This window comes from Felis catus, chromosome A2 (assembly GCF_018350175.1).
Source record: "Felis catus isolate Fca126 chromosome A2, F.catus_Fca126_mat1.0, whole genome shotgun sequence".
NCBI classification, from domain to species: domain Eukaryota; kingdom Metazoa; phylum Chordata; class Mammalia; order Carnivora; family Felidae; genus Felis; species Felis catus.
Window position 1 is genome coordinate 169,028,683 of NC_058369.1, and position 18,368 is coordinate 169,047,050.

Below are 18,368 nucleotides of genomic sequence, written 5' to 3' on the forward strand. Positions count from 1 at the left end.
CTCCCGCTATAGCCCCTTATTCGGCAAATGCGGTGGGGAGAGTGTGAGAGAGGAGACAACATTTGCCAAGCCTGTGAATATGGTGCATCTGGGGAGCTCTCGGTCATTCTGTTTGCTGATGAAGGAGTGTAGTCTGGAAAGACAGCCAAGGTGGAGATGGAAGCAGGGAGTGAGCTGCAAAGGGAGCTGTGGGGAAATAAGGGGCAGAGTCCACACAGGATTATCGTGAGTCTGGTTTCACTTGGGGGGTGACGGAGAAGGGCTTAAGGGCCACATCCAGGTTGGTCGCGCGGTGTGCACGACTTTGTCTAATGCTGTGGCTGTGCTTTATCCTGATGTTCAACAGAATCTGAAGCTGTTCCAGAATCAGCTGTGTTCTTGGCTTACAAAGAGTGACACAGTGGTTAAGAGAATGGACTCTGGCATCTGACTATCCACCAGCCTGGCTTTGTGAATTCGGTCAAGTCAGTTAACCTTTGTGGCCTTCAGTCTCCTCATCGGACAAACGGTAACATGCCTACCTCACGGGGATGCCACGAGAATTAAGTGAATGGTGAAATGGAAAGTTTTAGTTTGGTGCCTCACTCAGAGCAATTCCTAAATATATCATTGGTACCACTGAGACTGCCTTTCCCACCTTCCTTTTGTGTTATGTTCTTCCTAAGTGCTAATGAGTGAAAATGAAAAAGGTAGTAGTGATATGCCCAGACCAGAGTACAATTAAATAGAAAAGGCTTTTGGGATCTGTTATAAATTTCTCTAAGGCAAAAAGCCTGGTAAATGGCTGGAACAAAGTAGATAGATCCATAAAACTGTAAGCTGGTTCCTAACAGTATGTGGTTCAATAATACGACATCTGCTAAACAAATTTTGTATTTACGGGAAAGCATGATATCACAAGCACAGACTATTAATAACATGCTCACTGAGGTACTTCTTAACACATGATTTGAGAGCGTTGTGTGCATGAAAACATGAGTGGAATCTTTTCTTTCTTTTTTAAAAAATGTTTTATTTATTATTTCTGAGAGACAGAGACAGAGCATGAGCAGGGGAGGGGCAGAGAGGGAGGGAGACACAGAATCCAAACCAGGCTCCAGGCTCTGAGCTGTCAGCACAGAGCCCAATGTGGGGCTTGAACTCACAAACTGTGAGATCATGACCCGTCAGCCACTTAACCCACTGAGCCACTCAGGTGCCCCAAGTGGAATCCTTTCTTAGTTACATTTGCATACTAAACAAATCCAAAACAGTTTGTGAAAACACAGCTAAACATCAGTTATAACCTGCATCACTGGAATTGGACCATCCCTCTTCAGTCTTGAATGTTTAAGATCGGCTTTTATAGTAAGTTTCAAAGAAAATAAGTCTGATAAAATAAGTCTGAGATGAAGAATATTTGTCTTAATGTTTCAGTTCTTGTCCCTTGTCTTTTATAAAAAATCATTCTTTCAACAATTACATTTTCAAATACTTTATGATTCCGAGTATCTTACAGGGTGTGTAATATCAAATGATATATATGGGAAAATAATTTCTAAGGTGCAAAACCTTCATACACAGATGAAAAGCTCTTCTCTAATCTGTACATTTGCTAAGTCGAATTTCGGGGTGCTTAATTTTCTTGCTTTTAAGAGGTGGGACGTGAGATTGCTTCCTGATGCAGTTTCAGGACCCGAGAATACCGCCCTCCAGGCACCTGGTCGGTGGGCTCTGAGGATAAAAGACCCCAGAAGATTGAGTTTAGCCGGTTAAGCCGCAGTCGGCTCAGCAGCCATGCCTCAGTTTCCTCGTTGTAGCTCCGGATGTCCAGTGACCCGGCTCAGCTCCAGTCCTCCCAGCCTGGCCGGAGGGTCAGCCCAGTTTAGTCCCCGCGCCAAGGCCCGCGCCCCCCCACCCAACCGGACGCTGACCAGGCAGGGGACCCCGGCTTCGGCCCCTTCCTTAACGCATCACGGGGCGAGGCCCGGGTTGCAGGGGCGGGGGGTGGGGTGGGGAGTGGACGTCAGACGGGCCAGCGATCGCTCGGCCCTCTGCTGCTTCTGCCTGTCAGTTGCTAGGCGCCGGGGAGGCACAGGCGCTCCGGGAACGGCCGCGGGGCGTTCTGGGATAGCGGTGGCCCGGCGCTCTTCTGCTCGTGCCTGCCAAGGGCTAGGGGCCGGAAGAGCGCAAGCACGCTAGGAGCAGGCGCGCGGCATGCCGGGACAGCGGTCGTTCGGCGCTCGGTTGCTCGCGCCTGCCAGTTGCTAGGAGCCGGGGACGCCGGCCCCGCAGCCGCGGCCTGCGAGCGGCGATGGAGCCCGGGAAGGTGGGTGCGAGCGGGAGGCTCGCGGGGCAGGTCCCGGGGTCGCCCGTGGGCCCGGAGCGCAGGGTTGTCGGCGTCCCGGCCTCCCTCCCGCCGCGGTCGCGTCGCGTGTTGGGTGTTGTAGGAGTTGGTCCAGGGGGGGCTGTGGCAGGGTGTGCCCGTCGTCGGGAGCCAGGTGGTGGCGTGGACGGATGGAAGTACAGAGCGGTGGACTCTTGAGTGATGGGACGGTGTTGCTCTGCGGGGGTTCATCCCCTCTTCCTCTGACCTGCGTCGCGCCCAGCTTCCGAGGGCGGGAATGCAGTGAAGTGGCTGGAGTTTGAATTCTGGCTTCTCTACTTCCTTGCATGATGTCTAGAAAATGACTTAACAGGTCTTATTTTGTAGTTCATAAAGTTGGGACGTTAATAATAGCAACTTCATAGGTGTTTATGAGGAGCCAATGGGATTTTGTAATAAAAGTGCTTAGAAAGGTGCTTAAAACAGTGTTACTAACACTCGGTAAATTTTATTTTTCTCGTGTATTGATTCCTGAACAGTAAAAGATGAGGGTTTTAGTTTGCATGCATTTCCTACTTTTCCTTCTTTCTCTTATTTTTTTGCCTTTATCATTTACTTCTGCAATGTTAACTAATATGCTTAAAAAATTTTTTTTAATGTTTATCTTTATTTTTGAGACAGAGAGAGAGAGAGAGAGACAGCAAAAGCGGGGGAGAGGCAGAGAGAGAGGGAGACACAGAATCGGAAGCAGGCTCCAGGCTCTGAGCTGTCAGCACAGAGCCCGACGCAGGGCTCGAACTCGTCAGCTGGGAGATCATGACCTGAGCTGAAGTCGGAGGCTCAACCGACTGAGCCACCCAGGCACACCTTAACTAGTATTCTTTATATCTATTTTGTGTTATGTCAACTTTAGATAGTATCTTTTAACTTTCCATTGGTTAGGATTAGGAAGTTAGTATCCTATGCTACCCTCCATCTATTTTAAAGTCCACCAAATTCCTGACCCCTGTCATCTTCCATACCATTCTCTTATATTTTCATAAGTCATTCTTAACCTACATTCTCTGATTTGTTTGTAGGTTGATTTTGAAATAGAAAACCAATCCACACTGTAATACATGATTAATACATGAGTAGTATTTACTGTAGAACTTAGTAATGTGAATGCACCAACAGAGAAAATACAGTCGTGTATCCCTCAACTCCTGCTGCTCAAGGAACTATGTTCCTGGCATCAGAGTCACTAGATCATATTTTCTTACTTTCAATTAATTGTACCACACGTAGTTTACTTCATATTTGGAGCATGTCTTTCTTAAATGGTTCTTTGGTTTTCCTGTAATTTGTATTTGCCTTCTCTTTGGCAAAAAAGAACATATCCCCTTTTTCTTAACCTTACCACTTACATATTTTAGCTTATTAATCAGTCATATTATCTGTTTAATAAAATCTGCTGTAAAAGATTCTTCTCAGAGTTCTCTGACTTCTGTTCTAATCACGGCTAATTTTTTTCTAGACCTTTTTAGAGCTATTGTCTGGGAATTTCTTTTATGTGTAATTCTGGGTTAGGTCTACTGTTTTTTTGGATCCAGTGTCATCAGCTTTCTTGAAATCCCCCTTTCTCCCCTGGAGTAAATCCTCAACTACCTTTTTAAATGAGAGTATGTAGGAAGAAAGTCTTTAGTATACTGATACACTTGTTTGAGACTTTAGCCTAGCATAGAATTCTAGGATCAGAATTAATTTCCCTGGGACTTTGAAGGCATTCTGCTTTCACCTTCTAGCAACCAGTTTGGCTGATGAGATATTTTTGTAAGTAACATTTTCTTTCTTTCCAGAAGATTTAGGATATTTGTGGTGTTCTGAGCATATATGGCAATGTGTTTATTGTGGGTCTTTTTTTCATTCATTATTTTTGACATTTGATTTTCCCTGTCAGAATGAAAACTCAGGTCTACCTTTACTTCTAGGACACTTTTTTCTTTCTTTCTTTTTTAATATTTCATTCATTTTTGAGAGAGAGAATGCGTGTGCTCACGTAAGGGAGGGGCAGAGAGCAAATCCCAAGCAGGCTCCTTGCTGTCAGTGCAGAGCCTGACACGGGGCTTGATATTACAAACCATGAGATGATGACCTGAGTTGAAATTGAGAGCCAGTTGCTTAACTGAGCTACCCAGGTGCCCCCAGGACATTTTTTTCTATTCTGTATTTACTTCTTTCTGTTTTCTCCGTTCTCTCTGGAACTCTGATTTAGCTGTTAGATGTTGAATTCGTGGCACATATTTCCCATCTCCTTGACTTTATGTTTTCTATATTCTGGTTTCTGCAACTTTAATGTTGACTCCATCTACTTAATTGTTAAATCTAATTTAATTAATTAATTAATTTTTAAAGCAAAGAACTTTTAGGGGCGCCTGGGTGGCGCAGTCGGTTAAGCGTCCGACTTCAGCCAGGTCACGATCTCGCGGTCCGTGAGTTCGAGCCCCGCGTCAGGCTCTGGGCTGACGGCTCGGAGCCTGGAGCCTGTTTCCGATTCTGTGTCTCCCTCTCTCTCTGCCCCTCCCCCGTTCATGCTCTGTCTCTCTCTGTCCCAAAAATAAATAAACGTTGAAAAAAAATTTTTTTAAAGCAAAGAACTTATATTACTTGTTACAAGTAAAGGGATAGGGAGCATGGTCGCCCCTTGGGGCAAGTGCAGGAAGCTTTTTTAAATTTTTTAAAACTAAAAAAAAAAAATAAAAAATTTAATTCCCATAGAGTTAACATACAGTGTTATATTAACTTCTAGTGTACAATATAGTGATTTAACAATTTCATAAATTACTGAATGCTCATTAAGACAAGCACACTTCTTAATCCCTGTCACCTGTTTCACCCATCCCCCCCACCCCTCCCTCCTGCTATCAGTTTGTTCTTTGTAAGTTAGAGTGTTTCTTGATTTCTCTCTCTTTTTTCCCCTTTTGCTCATTTGTTTTGTTTCCTAAATTCCACATATGAGTGAAATTATATGGAATTTGTCTTTCCCTGACTGACTTATTTCACTTAGCATAATACTCTGTAGTTCCATTCATGTCCTTGCAAATGGCAAGATTATATTTTTTTTATGGCTGAGTAATATTCTATTGCATACGTATACATTTTTTCTTTTTAAACTTTTTTTAATGTTTCTTTTTGACAGAGAAAGACAGAGAGAGAGAGAGAGAGAGAGAGAGAGAGAGAGAACATGAGCAGGGGAGGAGCAGAGAGAGAGGGAGACACAGAATCCAAAGCAGGCTCCGGGCTCTGAGCTGTCAGCACAGAGCCCAATGTGGGGCTTGAACTCACAAACTGTGAGATCATGACCTGAGCCGAAGTCTGACGCTCAACCTACTGAGCCACCCAGCGCCACCCCCCCCCCCGCCCACCCATGTTCATCAATCAATAGATACTTGGGCTGTTTCCATAATTTGGCTATTTTAAATAATGCTGCTATGAACACTGGGGGGGGGGGCATGTATCCCTTTGTTTTTGTTTTTTTTTTAATTAATATTTCTCTTTTTTTCTTTGGGTCATTTTATTTTTTTTTCTTACAAGATTTTATTTAAATTCAAGGTAGTTAGCATACAGTGCAGAATCGGTTTCAGGAGTAGAATTTAGTGATTCTCACTTACATATAACACCCAGTGCTCATTACAACAAGTGCCCTCCTTAATGCCCATCACCCATTTAGCACATCCCTCACCCACCTCCCTCCGTCAAACCTCAGTTTGTTCCCTAGAGTTAAAAGTCTTTTCTTTCAGGGTCATTTTCTTTGTTTATTTTTCTTGATTCTTCTCTTTCTTATGTCATTTTTTTCTCAAATGCCTGATTGAGTTTTCATATTTTTGAATGAAGCACCAGATTAATTAAAGTTAAGTTTTTTGAATAGTAGGGGTTTGCTTTGCTCGTTCCCTCTGAGTCCTTTCCCAGAATTGTTTGTAAAACCCTTGTTCTTAACCAGTGAGTTAGGATTCCAGAGCATGGAGATTCCTCAGGCTCTTTACTTCCCCAAACATTTAATTGTCAGACATGTATTTCCCTATTAGATCTTTTCTCTCCGCTGGCTTTCTGTGATCTTGGATGACATAGTTCACCTAGTGGATCACATTTTGCATTGCTTTGGATTATTTTGGGGGTTTTCTAATACATATTTGTAAAATAAACATTTCAAAGTAGCAAAAGCAGCTCCTGAATACCCATATTAGGTTCTCATTTGCAAGTTGGTCATTAACTTTTTAGGAAGTTAATCTCCTGATTATTAGAACTTAGTCATGTGATTATTAGAGTGCTGAAGAATTAGCGTATTTTGTTCCATAAAGTCAAGGGAAGGATAAAGCCTTCATGAAGTGATTGGAATAAAATTGTACTGGACTTTTTGATGTTGTTTAATTTTTTTTTAATTTATTTATTTTGAGAGAGAATGCAAGTGGGGAAGGGGCACAGAGAGAAAGAGAGGGAAAGAGAGAATCCCAAGCAGGCTCCACACCATCAGTGCAGAGCCCGATGTGGAGCTGGAACTTACAAACAGCGAGATCATGACCTGAGCTGAAGTCAGACGCTTAACCGACTGAGCCACCCAGGCGTCCTGATGTTGTTTATTGTAACTTTACCATGTACCAAGCTCTTCTTCGGGTTTGTGTCAGTATGTTTATTTGCTGACATCATAGCTATCACTAACATTACAAGTTTTGTGTTCTTTATTTCTGCTAGGATCATACCAGGGTTCAGTATTGTGTAGTTATTCTTAGAAAAATAAAATTTAATGGCATGTTTGCTGACTACCCTGATAAGGGTAGTGACAGTTTTCAGTGACGGTTCTTTAAAAACACTTTAGTTTGCCTTGCTTCCAGTGTTTATGACTTTTATTTATTTCAGTGCCCAATGAAAATTCTAGAAATTTCTAAATTTTTCTGTTACATACCAAGTAATTGGTAATGTGTGAGTTTATTATTGTCATGAAATTTATTAATCATAGCTTGAAATGTGTAAACATATATATGTAGATATATATGTTTATATTTAGGTTATCCTTAGAAGAAAATAAATTTCTACTTTCTTTTAAATGTTGTTATGAATTAGGAATCTCCATGTTCCAGCCATTCACTTAATGGTAACTGCTGTTAACTGTTCAGACAGGTGTGGGGCTATTTCATTCTGTTTTTCGAAAGGCTGCATGTTCTAGGGCAAGTACACTGAGCTCTCTGAGAATGGTCCTCACTAACCCACTTACGAGGTTCTCCTGCATGAAGAGCCCTAACATTTAGCGGCTCTTGGCAGCCTAAGGCCACATCCCTGTGGTGGCCCAGCCCTCCGGGGCTGCTGTCTGGCAAAGCTCAGGGCGGTGGGAAGAATGGTCATTTTGCCAGCACTTGGATAGGCCTGCCTCCCCTTCTCGTACATTTGCAGTTGTGCACCCTTCCTCTGTCCCTTGGAGATGTCCATGTGTGTCTGCAACCCAGGAGTGTTTCTCCCTAGGACCTGAGAGCCATCCAGGAAGGATGAGGCCTCTGTGGGAAGGTAGGCTGCTGACTTGCACAGCTGCCTGCCTGCAGACACAGCCAGCCTGGCTGCATTTACGCAGACCACCCCTGGGTGATTTTCCCTGCCCTGGCTGCTCCTTTCAGTGCTCCCAGCTCCCCCCCCCCCCACCCCCCACCGTGGGAATGGAGCTCGGCTACCCCCTGCTGTCAGTGGTTTTTCTTTGACCCTCTCCCTACACTGCTGATCTGCAATCCACTCCAGAAGGAACTCAGTACATTTTGTGGTTGTAGTATACTTTGGCTAGAATCTTAAAAGTGATTGCTTTGTATTTATTTCTAATTAGCATACTTATGAACTATTGTGAATGATTTTTCTATTTCCCTAATTTTGACACCAAGATTTTTGGTGGCTTATCCATGAATAACTATTCGTTTTTCATTTGTACTACATTAGCTTTGAATCTGAACCTTACAGGGGTGCCTGGGTGGCTCAGTCGGTTAAGCGTCTGACTCTTGGTTTCAGCTCAGGTCACAATCTCACGATTCGTGGGTTTGAGCCCCACATCAGGCTCTACTCTGACCACACAGAGCCTGCCTGAGATTCTCTCTCTCCCTCTCTCTCTGCCCCTCCTCTGCTCTCTCTCTCTCAAAATAAATAAACTTAAAAATAAAAAAAATTAAAAAAAATCTGGACCTTACAAAAATTTTACCTTTTTTTTGTACCCTCAAAGCAGTGTTTCTCAAAGGGAAAATAAAATAATCTGGATAAATCTCTCTTGTTGTCTACAGAAAACATCCTTGAACAATTTGCTTCATGAGTTTCTTTCATTATTCAAGTATGTCTTGCACGTGGCAGGTGAACTGTATATGGGCCTATGGAGGAGTCATGTTGCTGTGTGCTCAGCCCCTGACAGGGGCAGCCTGCCAGACAGGGACACTTCAGGGGAAGCAGGGACACTTCAGGGGAAACTGCTCCATTGGCAGCTAGAAATGTTGGGCAGTGGGACTAGACATTGACACGGGGCACTGGGTGGGATGGGGAAAGGTGGGGAGTGTGTGTTACCTACTCTTATGAAGTACCCAGAAGAACACATACTATAATCGCTTATAGGTACATTTAGACTAGGGAGTAATTTAAAAAATTTTTTTTAATGTTTATTTATTCCTGAGAGACAGAGAGAGAGAGAATGAGTGGGGAAGGGGCAGAGAGAGAGGGAGACACAGAATCTGAAGCAGGCTCCAGGCTCCGAGCTGTCAGCACAGAGCCCGACGCGGGGCTCGAACTCACAAACCGTGAGATCATGACCTGAGCCGAAGTCAGACGCTTATCCGACTGAGCCACCCAGGTGCCCCAGGAGTAATTTTTTTAAAAGTCTGTATTACTAATGCCTTTCCTTCTAGTAGGTAGTGATTTCTTGCACGTCAATGACTAATTGCCATTGACTTACATGGCCTAATAAAAAAGCAGCTCACTAGAGCGACAAAATTAGTTTTTTAAACTTTAAAAATTCTAACTTTATAATTTTCTTTTTAGAGAAGAACGAAAGATGATACTTGGAAAGCAGATGACCTCAGAAAACACCTCTGGGTAACATGTTTTAAAGATTTGGGTTGGGGTCCTTTTGGACCTTGGATGGTTTCTTGGACAGTTTTATTTGGTTTTCAACACAGCCTAACTTTGCTTATGTGTGGCTCATTTCAGAAGCATTCTCGACTCAGAGATAAAGCTGTACGGTTAATAGCTCTGGAACTGTGGGGGGAACGGGGTTGCCCAGCCCAGGGTCCCACCAGCCCCATCAGGTTTCTGTTAGGGTTCAGGGCGTGTGCCGTGTGTGTCTGTGCATGCACGTGTTAGTGTACACTGTGGGTGCGTATGTGTCTGTGTGGTTTCTCTGTGAGAGTGTGTGTGTGTGTGTGGTATGTTTGCATGTGTGTATTTGTGTGTGCACGTGTGTGCGTGTGTGTGTCTGTGTGGTGTGTGTGGAAGGGGCTTGGGCTGTGAAAATTAATTAAAGGAAAAGGGGGTCGGGAGGCCTGCACTGGGGGGGCTCAGGCACCACCCCTCCACTGTCCACAGCAGACCCGACGGGAAGAGATGCACCTTCCACGTGATACTATTTTGCCAGCCCGGCAGGAGGAAGGAAGGTCTCCTTCTCCCCTGGCGACAGCTCAGCTCACGAGCAGCCACCACACTTCGGGCTCCCAGTTCACCCCTCCCGGCTCCCCCTCCCGGCTCCCCCTTTCCTCTGTGAAAGAGCCTCCTCTCCTCTGTTCTGCAGAATCACCTGTGGTTTTGCCACAGCTTAATTGTCCCAGACGGCAATTCTCTGCCGTTCCTGAAGAAACCCATTTTTGCTGGTAAAATAACTGGGGGTTTTATCTTTAAGATTAATGGGTTGAGATCGAGACCTCCTGAGAGTTTTATCAGGGAGAGTGTCCTTGTTCTTCGAGTGGGACCCAGGCTGTTGCTGTCTCAGAGACTTTAAGACACAGCTACAGTATGCCTTTCTTTTTCTTTCTGTTCGGTATAGTATTTCAGATTTGACTTGCCAGCAAAAGTGAATGTCCCTTGTGAACGGGTGCCCGTTGCCAGTCGTAGAAATGCTCCATCACGTTCCGCTTACTGTGGCCTCAGAGACACGTCTTCCAGGCCCGTCTTGCTGGGATGGAAAGCAGGGGAAGCTAGTGTGAAGACACCTCAATGAGCAGGACTCACATTCCGGATTCTGCTTTCTTTCTCTTGGTTTAGGCCGCACACTCAGGTAATCCCAAGGGAGATAAGAAGCACAGAGAAAAGAAGCTTCGTAAGGAGTCAGAAGTGGACTTCCCTGAAGACAAAGAGCAAAAGCATAGGGACCCAGACCGAGACACCAAGCACAGAGAGAGGCCTGCTGAGAGAGACGGTCACGCGTCCAGAGAGAACCCTCGTGGGGACAGAGACCGAGAAAAGCCAAGGGAAAGGAAAAAGGACTCCAGAGACCGGGACAGAGAAAGGCACAAAGAGAAATACCGAGAGCAGGACGCAGACAAGTCTCACAGTCGAGGAAAAGACAGGGACAAGGACAGAGAGCGCAGAGCGAGGACGGAGGAGCTGAGGCAGACGGCCCAGCACAACCTGCTGGGCTGGCAGCTCCCGGAGCCGGCGGAGCGCAGGGCGCGGGCAGGTGCGTGTCTCTGCCGCAGGCGGCCCCGCTTCAAGCCCCCCGTTCGCTGTGTCTTGTCCACATTTCTCCGTAAAAGAGCTTCCTCGGAGCGGTTGCTCACTCATCATTGTGTTCCCTCTCGTGCTTTTCTAGATGGCTGAGCTTGGGCCTTGAAGGCGTAGGCCTCTGGTGTGTGTGTGTCCTTTTCACTGTTTTCTTTTCAATATTTTAAAAACTCATTCAGTCAGTGAAAGGAGTAACACAGTTTCTCATTTGCTAGAGTTTTACTCTTGAAACTCATTAGATCACCCAAGTAAAGCTGAGTCTACATTGTAAATAAACAAATATAGTGCTTTTTATTTATTTATTTATTTTTAATTAATTAATTATTTTTTTAATGTTTATTTATTTTTGAGACAGAGAGAGACAGAGCATGAACAGGGGAGGGTCAGAGAGAGAGGCAGACACAGAATCTGAAGCAGGCTCCAGGCTCCGAGCTGTCAGCACAGAGCCCGACGCGGGGCTCGAACTCACGGACCGTGAGATCATGACCTGAGCCGAAGTCGGACGCTTAACCGACTGAGCCACCCAGGCGCCCCAAAAATAATGCTTTTTGATAAAAATACCTCAAAAGTGTCAGTTTTATTGTAAGTAAGATTTAAATGTTTTTGTCTAAATTCCCAGGATTCTAAGGCGAAGGTGCATGCCCCCCGCCTTAAAATGGAAGTATTGTATTTTTTAAATTAAACTAGCTGACATAAACAAAAAGGAACATATTTATTACTATTTTTTAAAATCTTTTTTTTTTTTAAGTTCATTTATCTATTTTGACAGACGGAGCATGTGCACACGAGCAGGGCAGGGACAGAGAGAGAGAGAATCCTAAGCAGTCTCCGCGCTGTCAGCACAGAGGCTGAGGTGGGGTTCGATCTCACGAACCATGAGATCACGACCTGAGCCAAAATCAACAGACAGACGCTCAACTGACTGAGCCACACAGGCACCCCACAGAAAGGAATATATTTAAAGAACGTGTAGGAATTGTTAGAATCGTCAGGAAGGCTGGAGATCCTGGTTCCGAAAAGGATGGACACCCAGGCCCTTCATTCCTGTTCATGTTGCACGCTGTCGCCTTCTGCTGGGCCACTTCAGGTGTCGGCACACAGCTCAGCAGCGATGCAGCTATCGAGGCATGAGTGCATTTTTGTTGGGTGAGGTCTACCTAGGGGTGTGCTTACGGGTTAGTGGGTTCACCACTCGGTAAGTTTAACAGCAACTATCCTATCCGTTGCTGCTTTTTAGTATTATTATATTGATGCTCTTGGTATTTATTTCTAATAAAATCTTTTTTGTTCTCGCATCACTCTTTTGTGGTTGCTACCTGGCCTTATTTCTTCAAGGCATTATTGATACGAGTAATCATACGATTAGACTGTTTGACATTCCTTCCCCTTCCTTGGCATTTCCGGGCCCTTCCCATCTCCTCTGAGCCTCCTCTTCTGGGAAGTGTGGCCTTGCTCTTTGGGCCACCTCATCTGCTCCCTCCCTCTGACTGCATCCTTTCTCATGATTTTATACACGTGTCATCTGTTCCTGATTTCCAAGTTTTGGTCCCCAGCTAGGTTTCTTCCCTGAGTTCTGGGCTTACACATCCTCGTGTCCTTTGACATCTGATGGATGTTGCAAACATAATGGGTCCTGACCTGAGCTTCTCAAATCCCCACAAACCCTACTTCCCCAAAGCCTTACCCATTGTAGTTGATGCAGCTGCACCCTTCCCTTCCTCGGGTTGGAAAACCCAGGAGTCACTCTGACCCCACTCTGTCCTGCAGGCTCCCATAACCCGGCCCCTCTCTGCATGCCACACCTGTCTCCCTGACCCTGTTTGGATCTCTTGTATTCCAGGCTCCTAGAAAAGCAATCAGTGCTCCATAAGGACTTTCTTTCCATGTTCTCTGTTTAATTTTGTCCTCATCTTTTAAAATGGTGATTCTCTTAATTTTAAGCCTAATGACTGTTTTTTGTTGTCTGTACAGATTCAAAAGTGAAACTCTAGTTTGACCAGCAGGGAGAGACCTCAAACTGTGGGTAGGGGTGGGTTCTCCTCACCACAGGGGCCTCCCCATCCCCCATCCACTGTGCCCTCGGCAGTGGGCTGCAGGAGTTGTGGAGCTGGTGCAGTTCCCGTGGCATCCCTGAGGCAGGCATTTCTTTCTTTGCAGCCAAGCACTTGGTGATGGCCCAGCTTTTCTCCACGGACTGGGCTTTGCTTCCCTGAGTGCTTCTGTCAGTGACCAGGAACTTAGATGGCATGTGTATTTGGGCTGGTGCCCCTCTTGAATTTCCAGCGGGGCTAGTCTCATATTTTCCAGGTTCCCTCCCTGGCAGTTGGCATTGTGACTTCCCTCTTTAGCCCATTTTAAGTTTAGATTCTAGAACTTTCCATTCTTTTTAAAAAATTTCTTACTTATTTTTGAGAGAGAGAGGGTGCATGTGTGTGCATGCAGGAGAGAAGCTGGGAGAGAGGGGGAGAGAGAGGGGGAGGGGGGGAGAGAGAGAGAGAGAGAGAGAATCCCAAACAGGTTTTGTGCTTATCGCAGAGCCCAATGTGGGGCTTGATATCATGAACTGTGGGATCATGACCTGAGCTGAAACCAAGAATCAGATACTCAACTGATTCAGCCACCAGGCACCCCTAGAAATTTCCATTCTTGATACTGGAGGATGTGTTTTAACTGAAGAATCTGCTTTCATAGGTGTTAATATGTAATAAATAAGTAATATGTACAGTAGAGATTGCAGCAAGATATTAGAAGATCATTTTGATGTGCGAAAGTTTGGAAATGTTGAAAATATGTTCCATTTTTGTAGGCAGCAAAGCAAGAGCGGAAGAGAAGGAGAGGAGAGACGAAGGCTCTGAATGGGGGGACGAAGAGAGGGAGAGGCGGTACCGAGAAAGAAAGGTAGGCCCCAAGCCCAGGAGCGGGTGCTCACGCAGGAGCGTTAGAAACAGTTTGGGAAAGTGTCGGAACAGGATTCAAGGTCTGAGGAAGTTTGCCTCCGCTTTTCCCTCACACGCACGTGTTGTTCTTCTGTTCCAAGAGAAGTACGAGGTGATTTTGGAAAATTTAGGAAATCCAAATAGTAAGAAGGAAATAAAAACAAAGTCCACCCAGAAACAATTATTGATAGTATTTAAGTATTTATCCTGATAGAGTAGGTCTATGTGCATATTTGTGTGCATGTGTGTGTATACACACATGGTTTCTTCACGTGGAGTCTTACTCTTATGAACTGTTTAAACGATACATTTGGAGCAGTTTTCTAAGTCCCGTTTCTCTATAATATTATTTTAATGGCTGCATAATATAACAGTCAGTGACATGGGTGTGTCGTAGTTTTCTTGGCACACCCGCTCTTTTTGACGCTCAGGTTGCTTCTGGATTTTTTTTATCGTAAAGACATGCATGGGGTAAAGTCTTTCCGTTTATTCATAGTTATTTTCTTCTGATTAATTTCTGGAAATGAACTTGCTAGGTGAGAGTAATGTAAACTTACTCCATCTGCTCTACATAAAAGCTGTAATTAGCTATATCGTCAGAGTGTAATTCCCCGTGTCCTAGGCAGCCGCTGGACACGATCATAATTTTTAATCTTTGCTAATTTGATCCAGAACAAGGGAGCACTTCTGAGCATTTTATGAAAGGGTTTCCTGCCCTCTTGTCAGTTATTCCCTGTGTGCATTTGCTTCCTTTCCTAACAGAGCATCTTGTTCTGGGAGGACTTTAAAGATGAACTCCCTGCTAGTTACTTATGTTTCCACTTCTGTTTTGAATTTTTTTCATGGAATCTTTGTTTTTATAAGTAAGTTCAAAGTTATGAGGTAGTCAAGTTTGTCTTTATAGTTTTGGTTGTTGATGTAATGCTTGGAGAGCCTTTTCCCCACCAGCATTATGTAAGTAGTGCCTGTGTTTTGTTTTGGGTCCTTATAATATTTTTTACCCCTTAAGTTTTTAATCCCCATAGAGTTGATCATGGTGACGGGTGTGTGGTAGTAATCTAACTTTACGACCGAGGAGTTTGCCCATATGGTTTCTTTAGGAAGGTTGTCCTGGCAGAGTGAGCAAAGTGGGTGGGAGTCGGGTGAAGGGGAGGAGTCGGGGGGCCGCTGAGCGGCCATGGGGGGTGGTGGGAGGGGGACCACAGGGACAGAGCCCTCCGGCTGTAGAGTGAGCGGTGACAACCTGTTGGCCCTGGTGGGAGGAGAAGGGCATTTCTGTTTGGGGTCCTGGTGAGACATCTGATGATGATACTAAAATTGTGAGCTCGAGCCGGAAATATGACCCACCCACAGCCTGTTCTGCAAATAGCCACGCGTCACCATGGGACAGTGTCACCCGTCGTGGTTTGGGGGTTACAGAGGTGACTAGACAGTGGTGCCCAGTTTTGAGAATCTCCCTGTGGGGGAGCAGACACGTGAACTGCCAGGGACAGGGGCTGGCGGGCACATGGTTCTCTGTTCACAGAAGTCACACATCTCACAGCAGGGAGCGTGGGTCGGTGGAGCGCAGGGTGCAGTCAGAGTTGGGGAGGAGGTGACAAGAATGACCAGGAGAGGCTGCAGAGGAGGGGGCACACCTGCCGCGCTGAGGGGTTTGCACGTGGGTTCCACTTCAGGGTGAAGGCCGGTGTGCTCCGTTGCCTCTAGACTGTGGATTGTGCGGCCGACAGCAGGTGTTTCCTTCCAGAAGCACATCTTCAGGGTCAGGATGGAGGAGTGAGCGGCAGCGCGGCTCCCCTGCCTTCATCACAGCAGGTACGAAGGCCAGCGGCCGTGTTCGTGTGCTGACACGGTTTTCCGTGGGTCCCGTTCACAGCTGCGGTATGGTGACAGTCAGGAAAATCCTGTTCAGTACTGGCTTTACAAAGAAGGAGGCGAGCGGAGACACAGGAGGCAGAAAGAAGCAGATCGAGAGCGGAGACATCGAGAAAAAAGCAGCGTGAGGGAAAAAAGAGACAAGCACTCAAGAGAAAAAAGTAACTCGTTCTCTGACAAGGAAGGGGAAGACAGACACAGAGAGAAGCGTCACAGGGAAGGCGCTCGTCTCGACGAAGAGAGGCACCCCGGTGACACGGGTAGAAAAGAGAGGTCGTCAAGAGAGGAGCTGATGAAAAGAGAGTCCAAGGTACCGTTTCTGACGCTTCGTAGCCTTTGTAGCCATCCCCAGGTCACCACTCTTAGAGAGGAGGTAGATCTCCGTGTGGCCAGATGATAAGACCTGTTGCTGAGAAGTAGTAACCTTGGTAAAGACGTGATTCAGTCTGTGCAGTGTGACCAACAGAGACTGCTGACCTACTAGGAAATAGGAAGTCACGTTTTCTGATTATATCGTGAATGTACTTTTAACATCTATTCAGAAATCTATCATAAAACTGAAATTTTGAAACATTAAAAAGGCAGATTTTTAAATGGCAAGTAAGTGAATCATTTAGCAAAATGTTTGAATCGGAATTAATAGTATTAAGTTTGCAAAACAAAGCCAACAGAACACAAAAATAAAACCATTGCTTGCAAAGGGCCTGATGCTGCAGTTACTTCATATTTTCCCATACTAATTGTATTTTTTGTTCTCGTGTGTACACTGTTTGCTGTGCTGTTTTTCCAGACTCTGAAGCAAAGCGATTTCATTCTCCTGCCTCTTGGCAGTGCTCCCTGTCAGGTGGAAGCAAAGTGAGGGGCAGGTGGTATGAGTCTCGGGGCCTCAGGCCTTCAGGGGCACAGACTGTGGTGGCTCAGCCAAAGCCTGGGACTCTGACTGACAGGTGCCCGTCCACGAAAGTGTGTCTGGTGGAGGAGTGCGTGTTAAGGATGTCCCAAAAAACCTTTGCAGTCGCTGCCTGGCCTCGTGGCCATCCCAGCTGGCTCTTTGCTGCGTGCGATAAATCAGCCTGGTGCCTGCGCCTTCTGGTACCTTCGCCAACACCTTCCCTGTCACCTGCAGCCTCCACCCCTCATCAGAACACTGGTCATGTTTCTTAGCAGTTGTATGACAGGAGCAGTTTTGTTAACCATGTGTGTATGTGTGTATCTCAAGTCCCTGAACCTCCCTTGGATCAGCCTCACTGTGTGTTTACATTCATAGCCATGTACTCATGTCAACAAGCTGAGGGAGGCAGTAATTGAGAAGGGACCCTCACCGAGAGGTATTCATCCCTCTTGTGTTTTAAATTGCTTTCCCTAGGGGCACCTGGTGGCTCAGTTGGTTAAGTGTCCGGCTCTTGATTTTGGTTCAGGTCATGATGTCATGGTTCTTGAGTTCAAGCCCCATGTTGGGCTCTGTGTGGACAGTGTGGAGCCTGCTTGGGATTCTCTCTCTCCCTCTCTCTCTCTATTCCTCTCCTGCTCACATTCTCTCTTTCTCTCAAAAATAAATAAATAAACTTTAAAAAACATTAAAAAAATTCTTTCCCTAGATTAAAATCTTTTTAGTGTGTTTTTCTATTTTTTTATTATGAACGTTCTTAAACATACAGCAAAATCGACAAGTTTCCACCACCTAGATCCTACCACTAACATTGTATTGGACTTGCCTATTTTACGTTCCCTAGATCACATTTAGTTCCTAGAAACAACCTGTTTGGCTCCCCACAGAAATGCCTTTTTGAGACTTGTCACAATATACACATCTGGCCTAAGAAATGGCCCCGTGTTAATAAAACCACTGCCTTCAACAATGCTCTTTCCATAGGGATTAACATAATAATTAGCCCCAGGAGAGACTCTTTTGACAAACTTCTTTCTTTTCAATAATTTGTTCATATTTGTGGATTGGCCACTGTGTGATGGCCTTTGTTCTATGTGCTGAGAACACAGCTGTGAACACAAATTTTTATTTTTGTCGTGTTTAAGTTTCATTGGAGGAGCCATACAATAAAGAAATAAATAAGTATACAGTACATTAGAAGCGATTAGTGAGTACTGTGTATTTAATATTTCTCTTTGCCGTGACTTTCAGGCGCTCAAAATATGCTTTTTAAACTTAGTTACTATGTTAGCCTGGTGATTGATGTAATTACCGCTGAGGTGACCATCAAGTACGAGGGCCAGTATTACTAACTGTGTAACAGGTGTAAGCCAGGACCGTTCCCGGGGGTCGTGTTCTCCGTCATTCTCACTTTCTCTGTATGGTTTTTGGTCTGTTATTTTAACTGTGCGTGACTTTTATTGTGTGCCTCTTCCAGTTTCTCTTTTTTGTTTTTAAAGTAGGCTCCACACCTGAGGTAGGGCTTAAACTCACACCCTGAGATTAGGAGTCATGTGCTCAGGGCACCTGGGGAGCTCAGTCTGTTGAGCTTCCAACTTCAGCTCAGGTCAGGATCTCACAGTTGGTGAGTTCGAGCCCCGCACTGGGCTCTCTGCTG

The 18,368-nt window shown here is 45.3% G+C and overlaps 1 protein-coding gene across 6 annotated transcripts in view; it reads left to right on the forward strand.

Moving 5' to 3' along the window:
• The first annotated feature begins 2,177 nt into the window (after nt 1-2,177).
• The window catches only part of DYNC2I1 (dynein 2 intermediate chain 1), a 79,886-nt gene continuing 63,695 nt past the window's right edge, over nt 2,178-18,368 (forward strand). For 3 of the 6 annotated variants that reach the window (XM_006929551.5, XM_003983271.6, XM_006929553.5), the window contains exons 1-5: nt 2,180-2,308; nt 9,338-9,391; nt 10,553-10,967; nt 13,818-13,909; nt 15,824-16,132. In XM_006929551.5, the coding sequence (XP_006929613.2) occupies nt 2,294-2,308; nt 9,338-9,391; nt 10,553-10,967; nt 13,818-13,909; nt 15,824-16,132 (885 nt within the window). In that variant the 5' untranslated portion in view covers nt 2,180-2,293. Of the gene's footprint in view, nt 2,309-9,337; nt 9,392-10,552; nt 10,968-13,817; nt 13,910-15,823; nt 16,133-18,368 lie in introns of all 6 variants that reach the window. The other 3 variants (XM_019826089.3, XR_006594729.1, XM_006929552.5) reach the window with 2 other exon arrangements.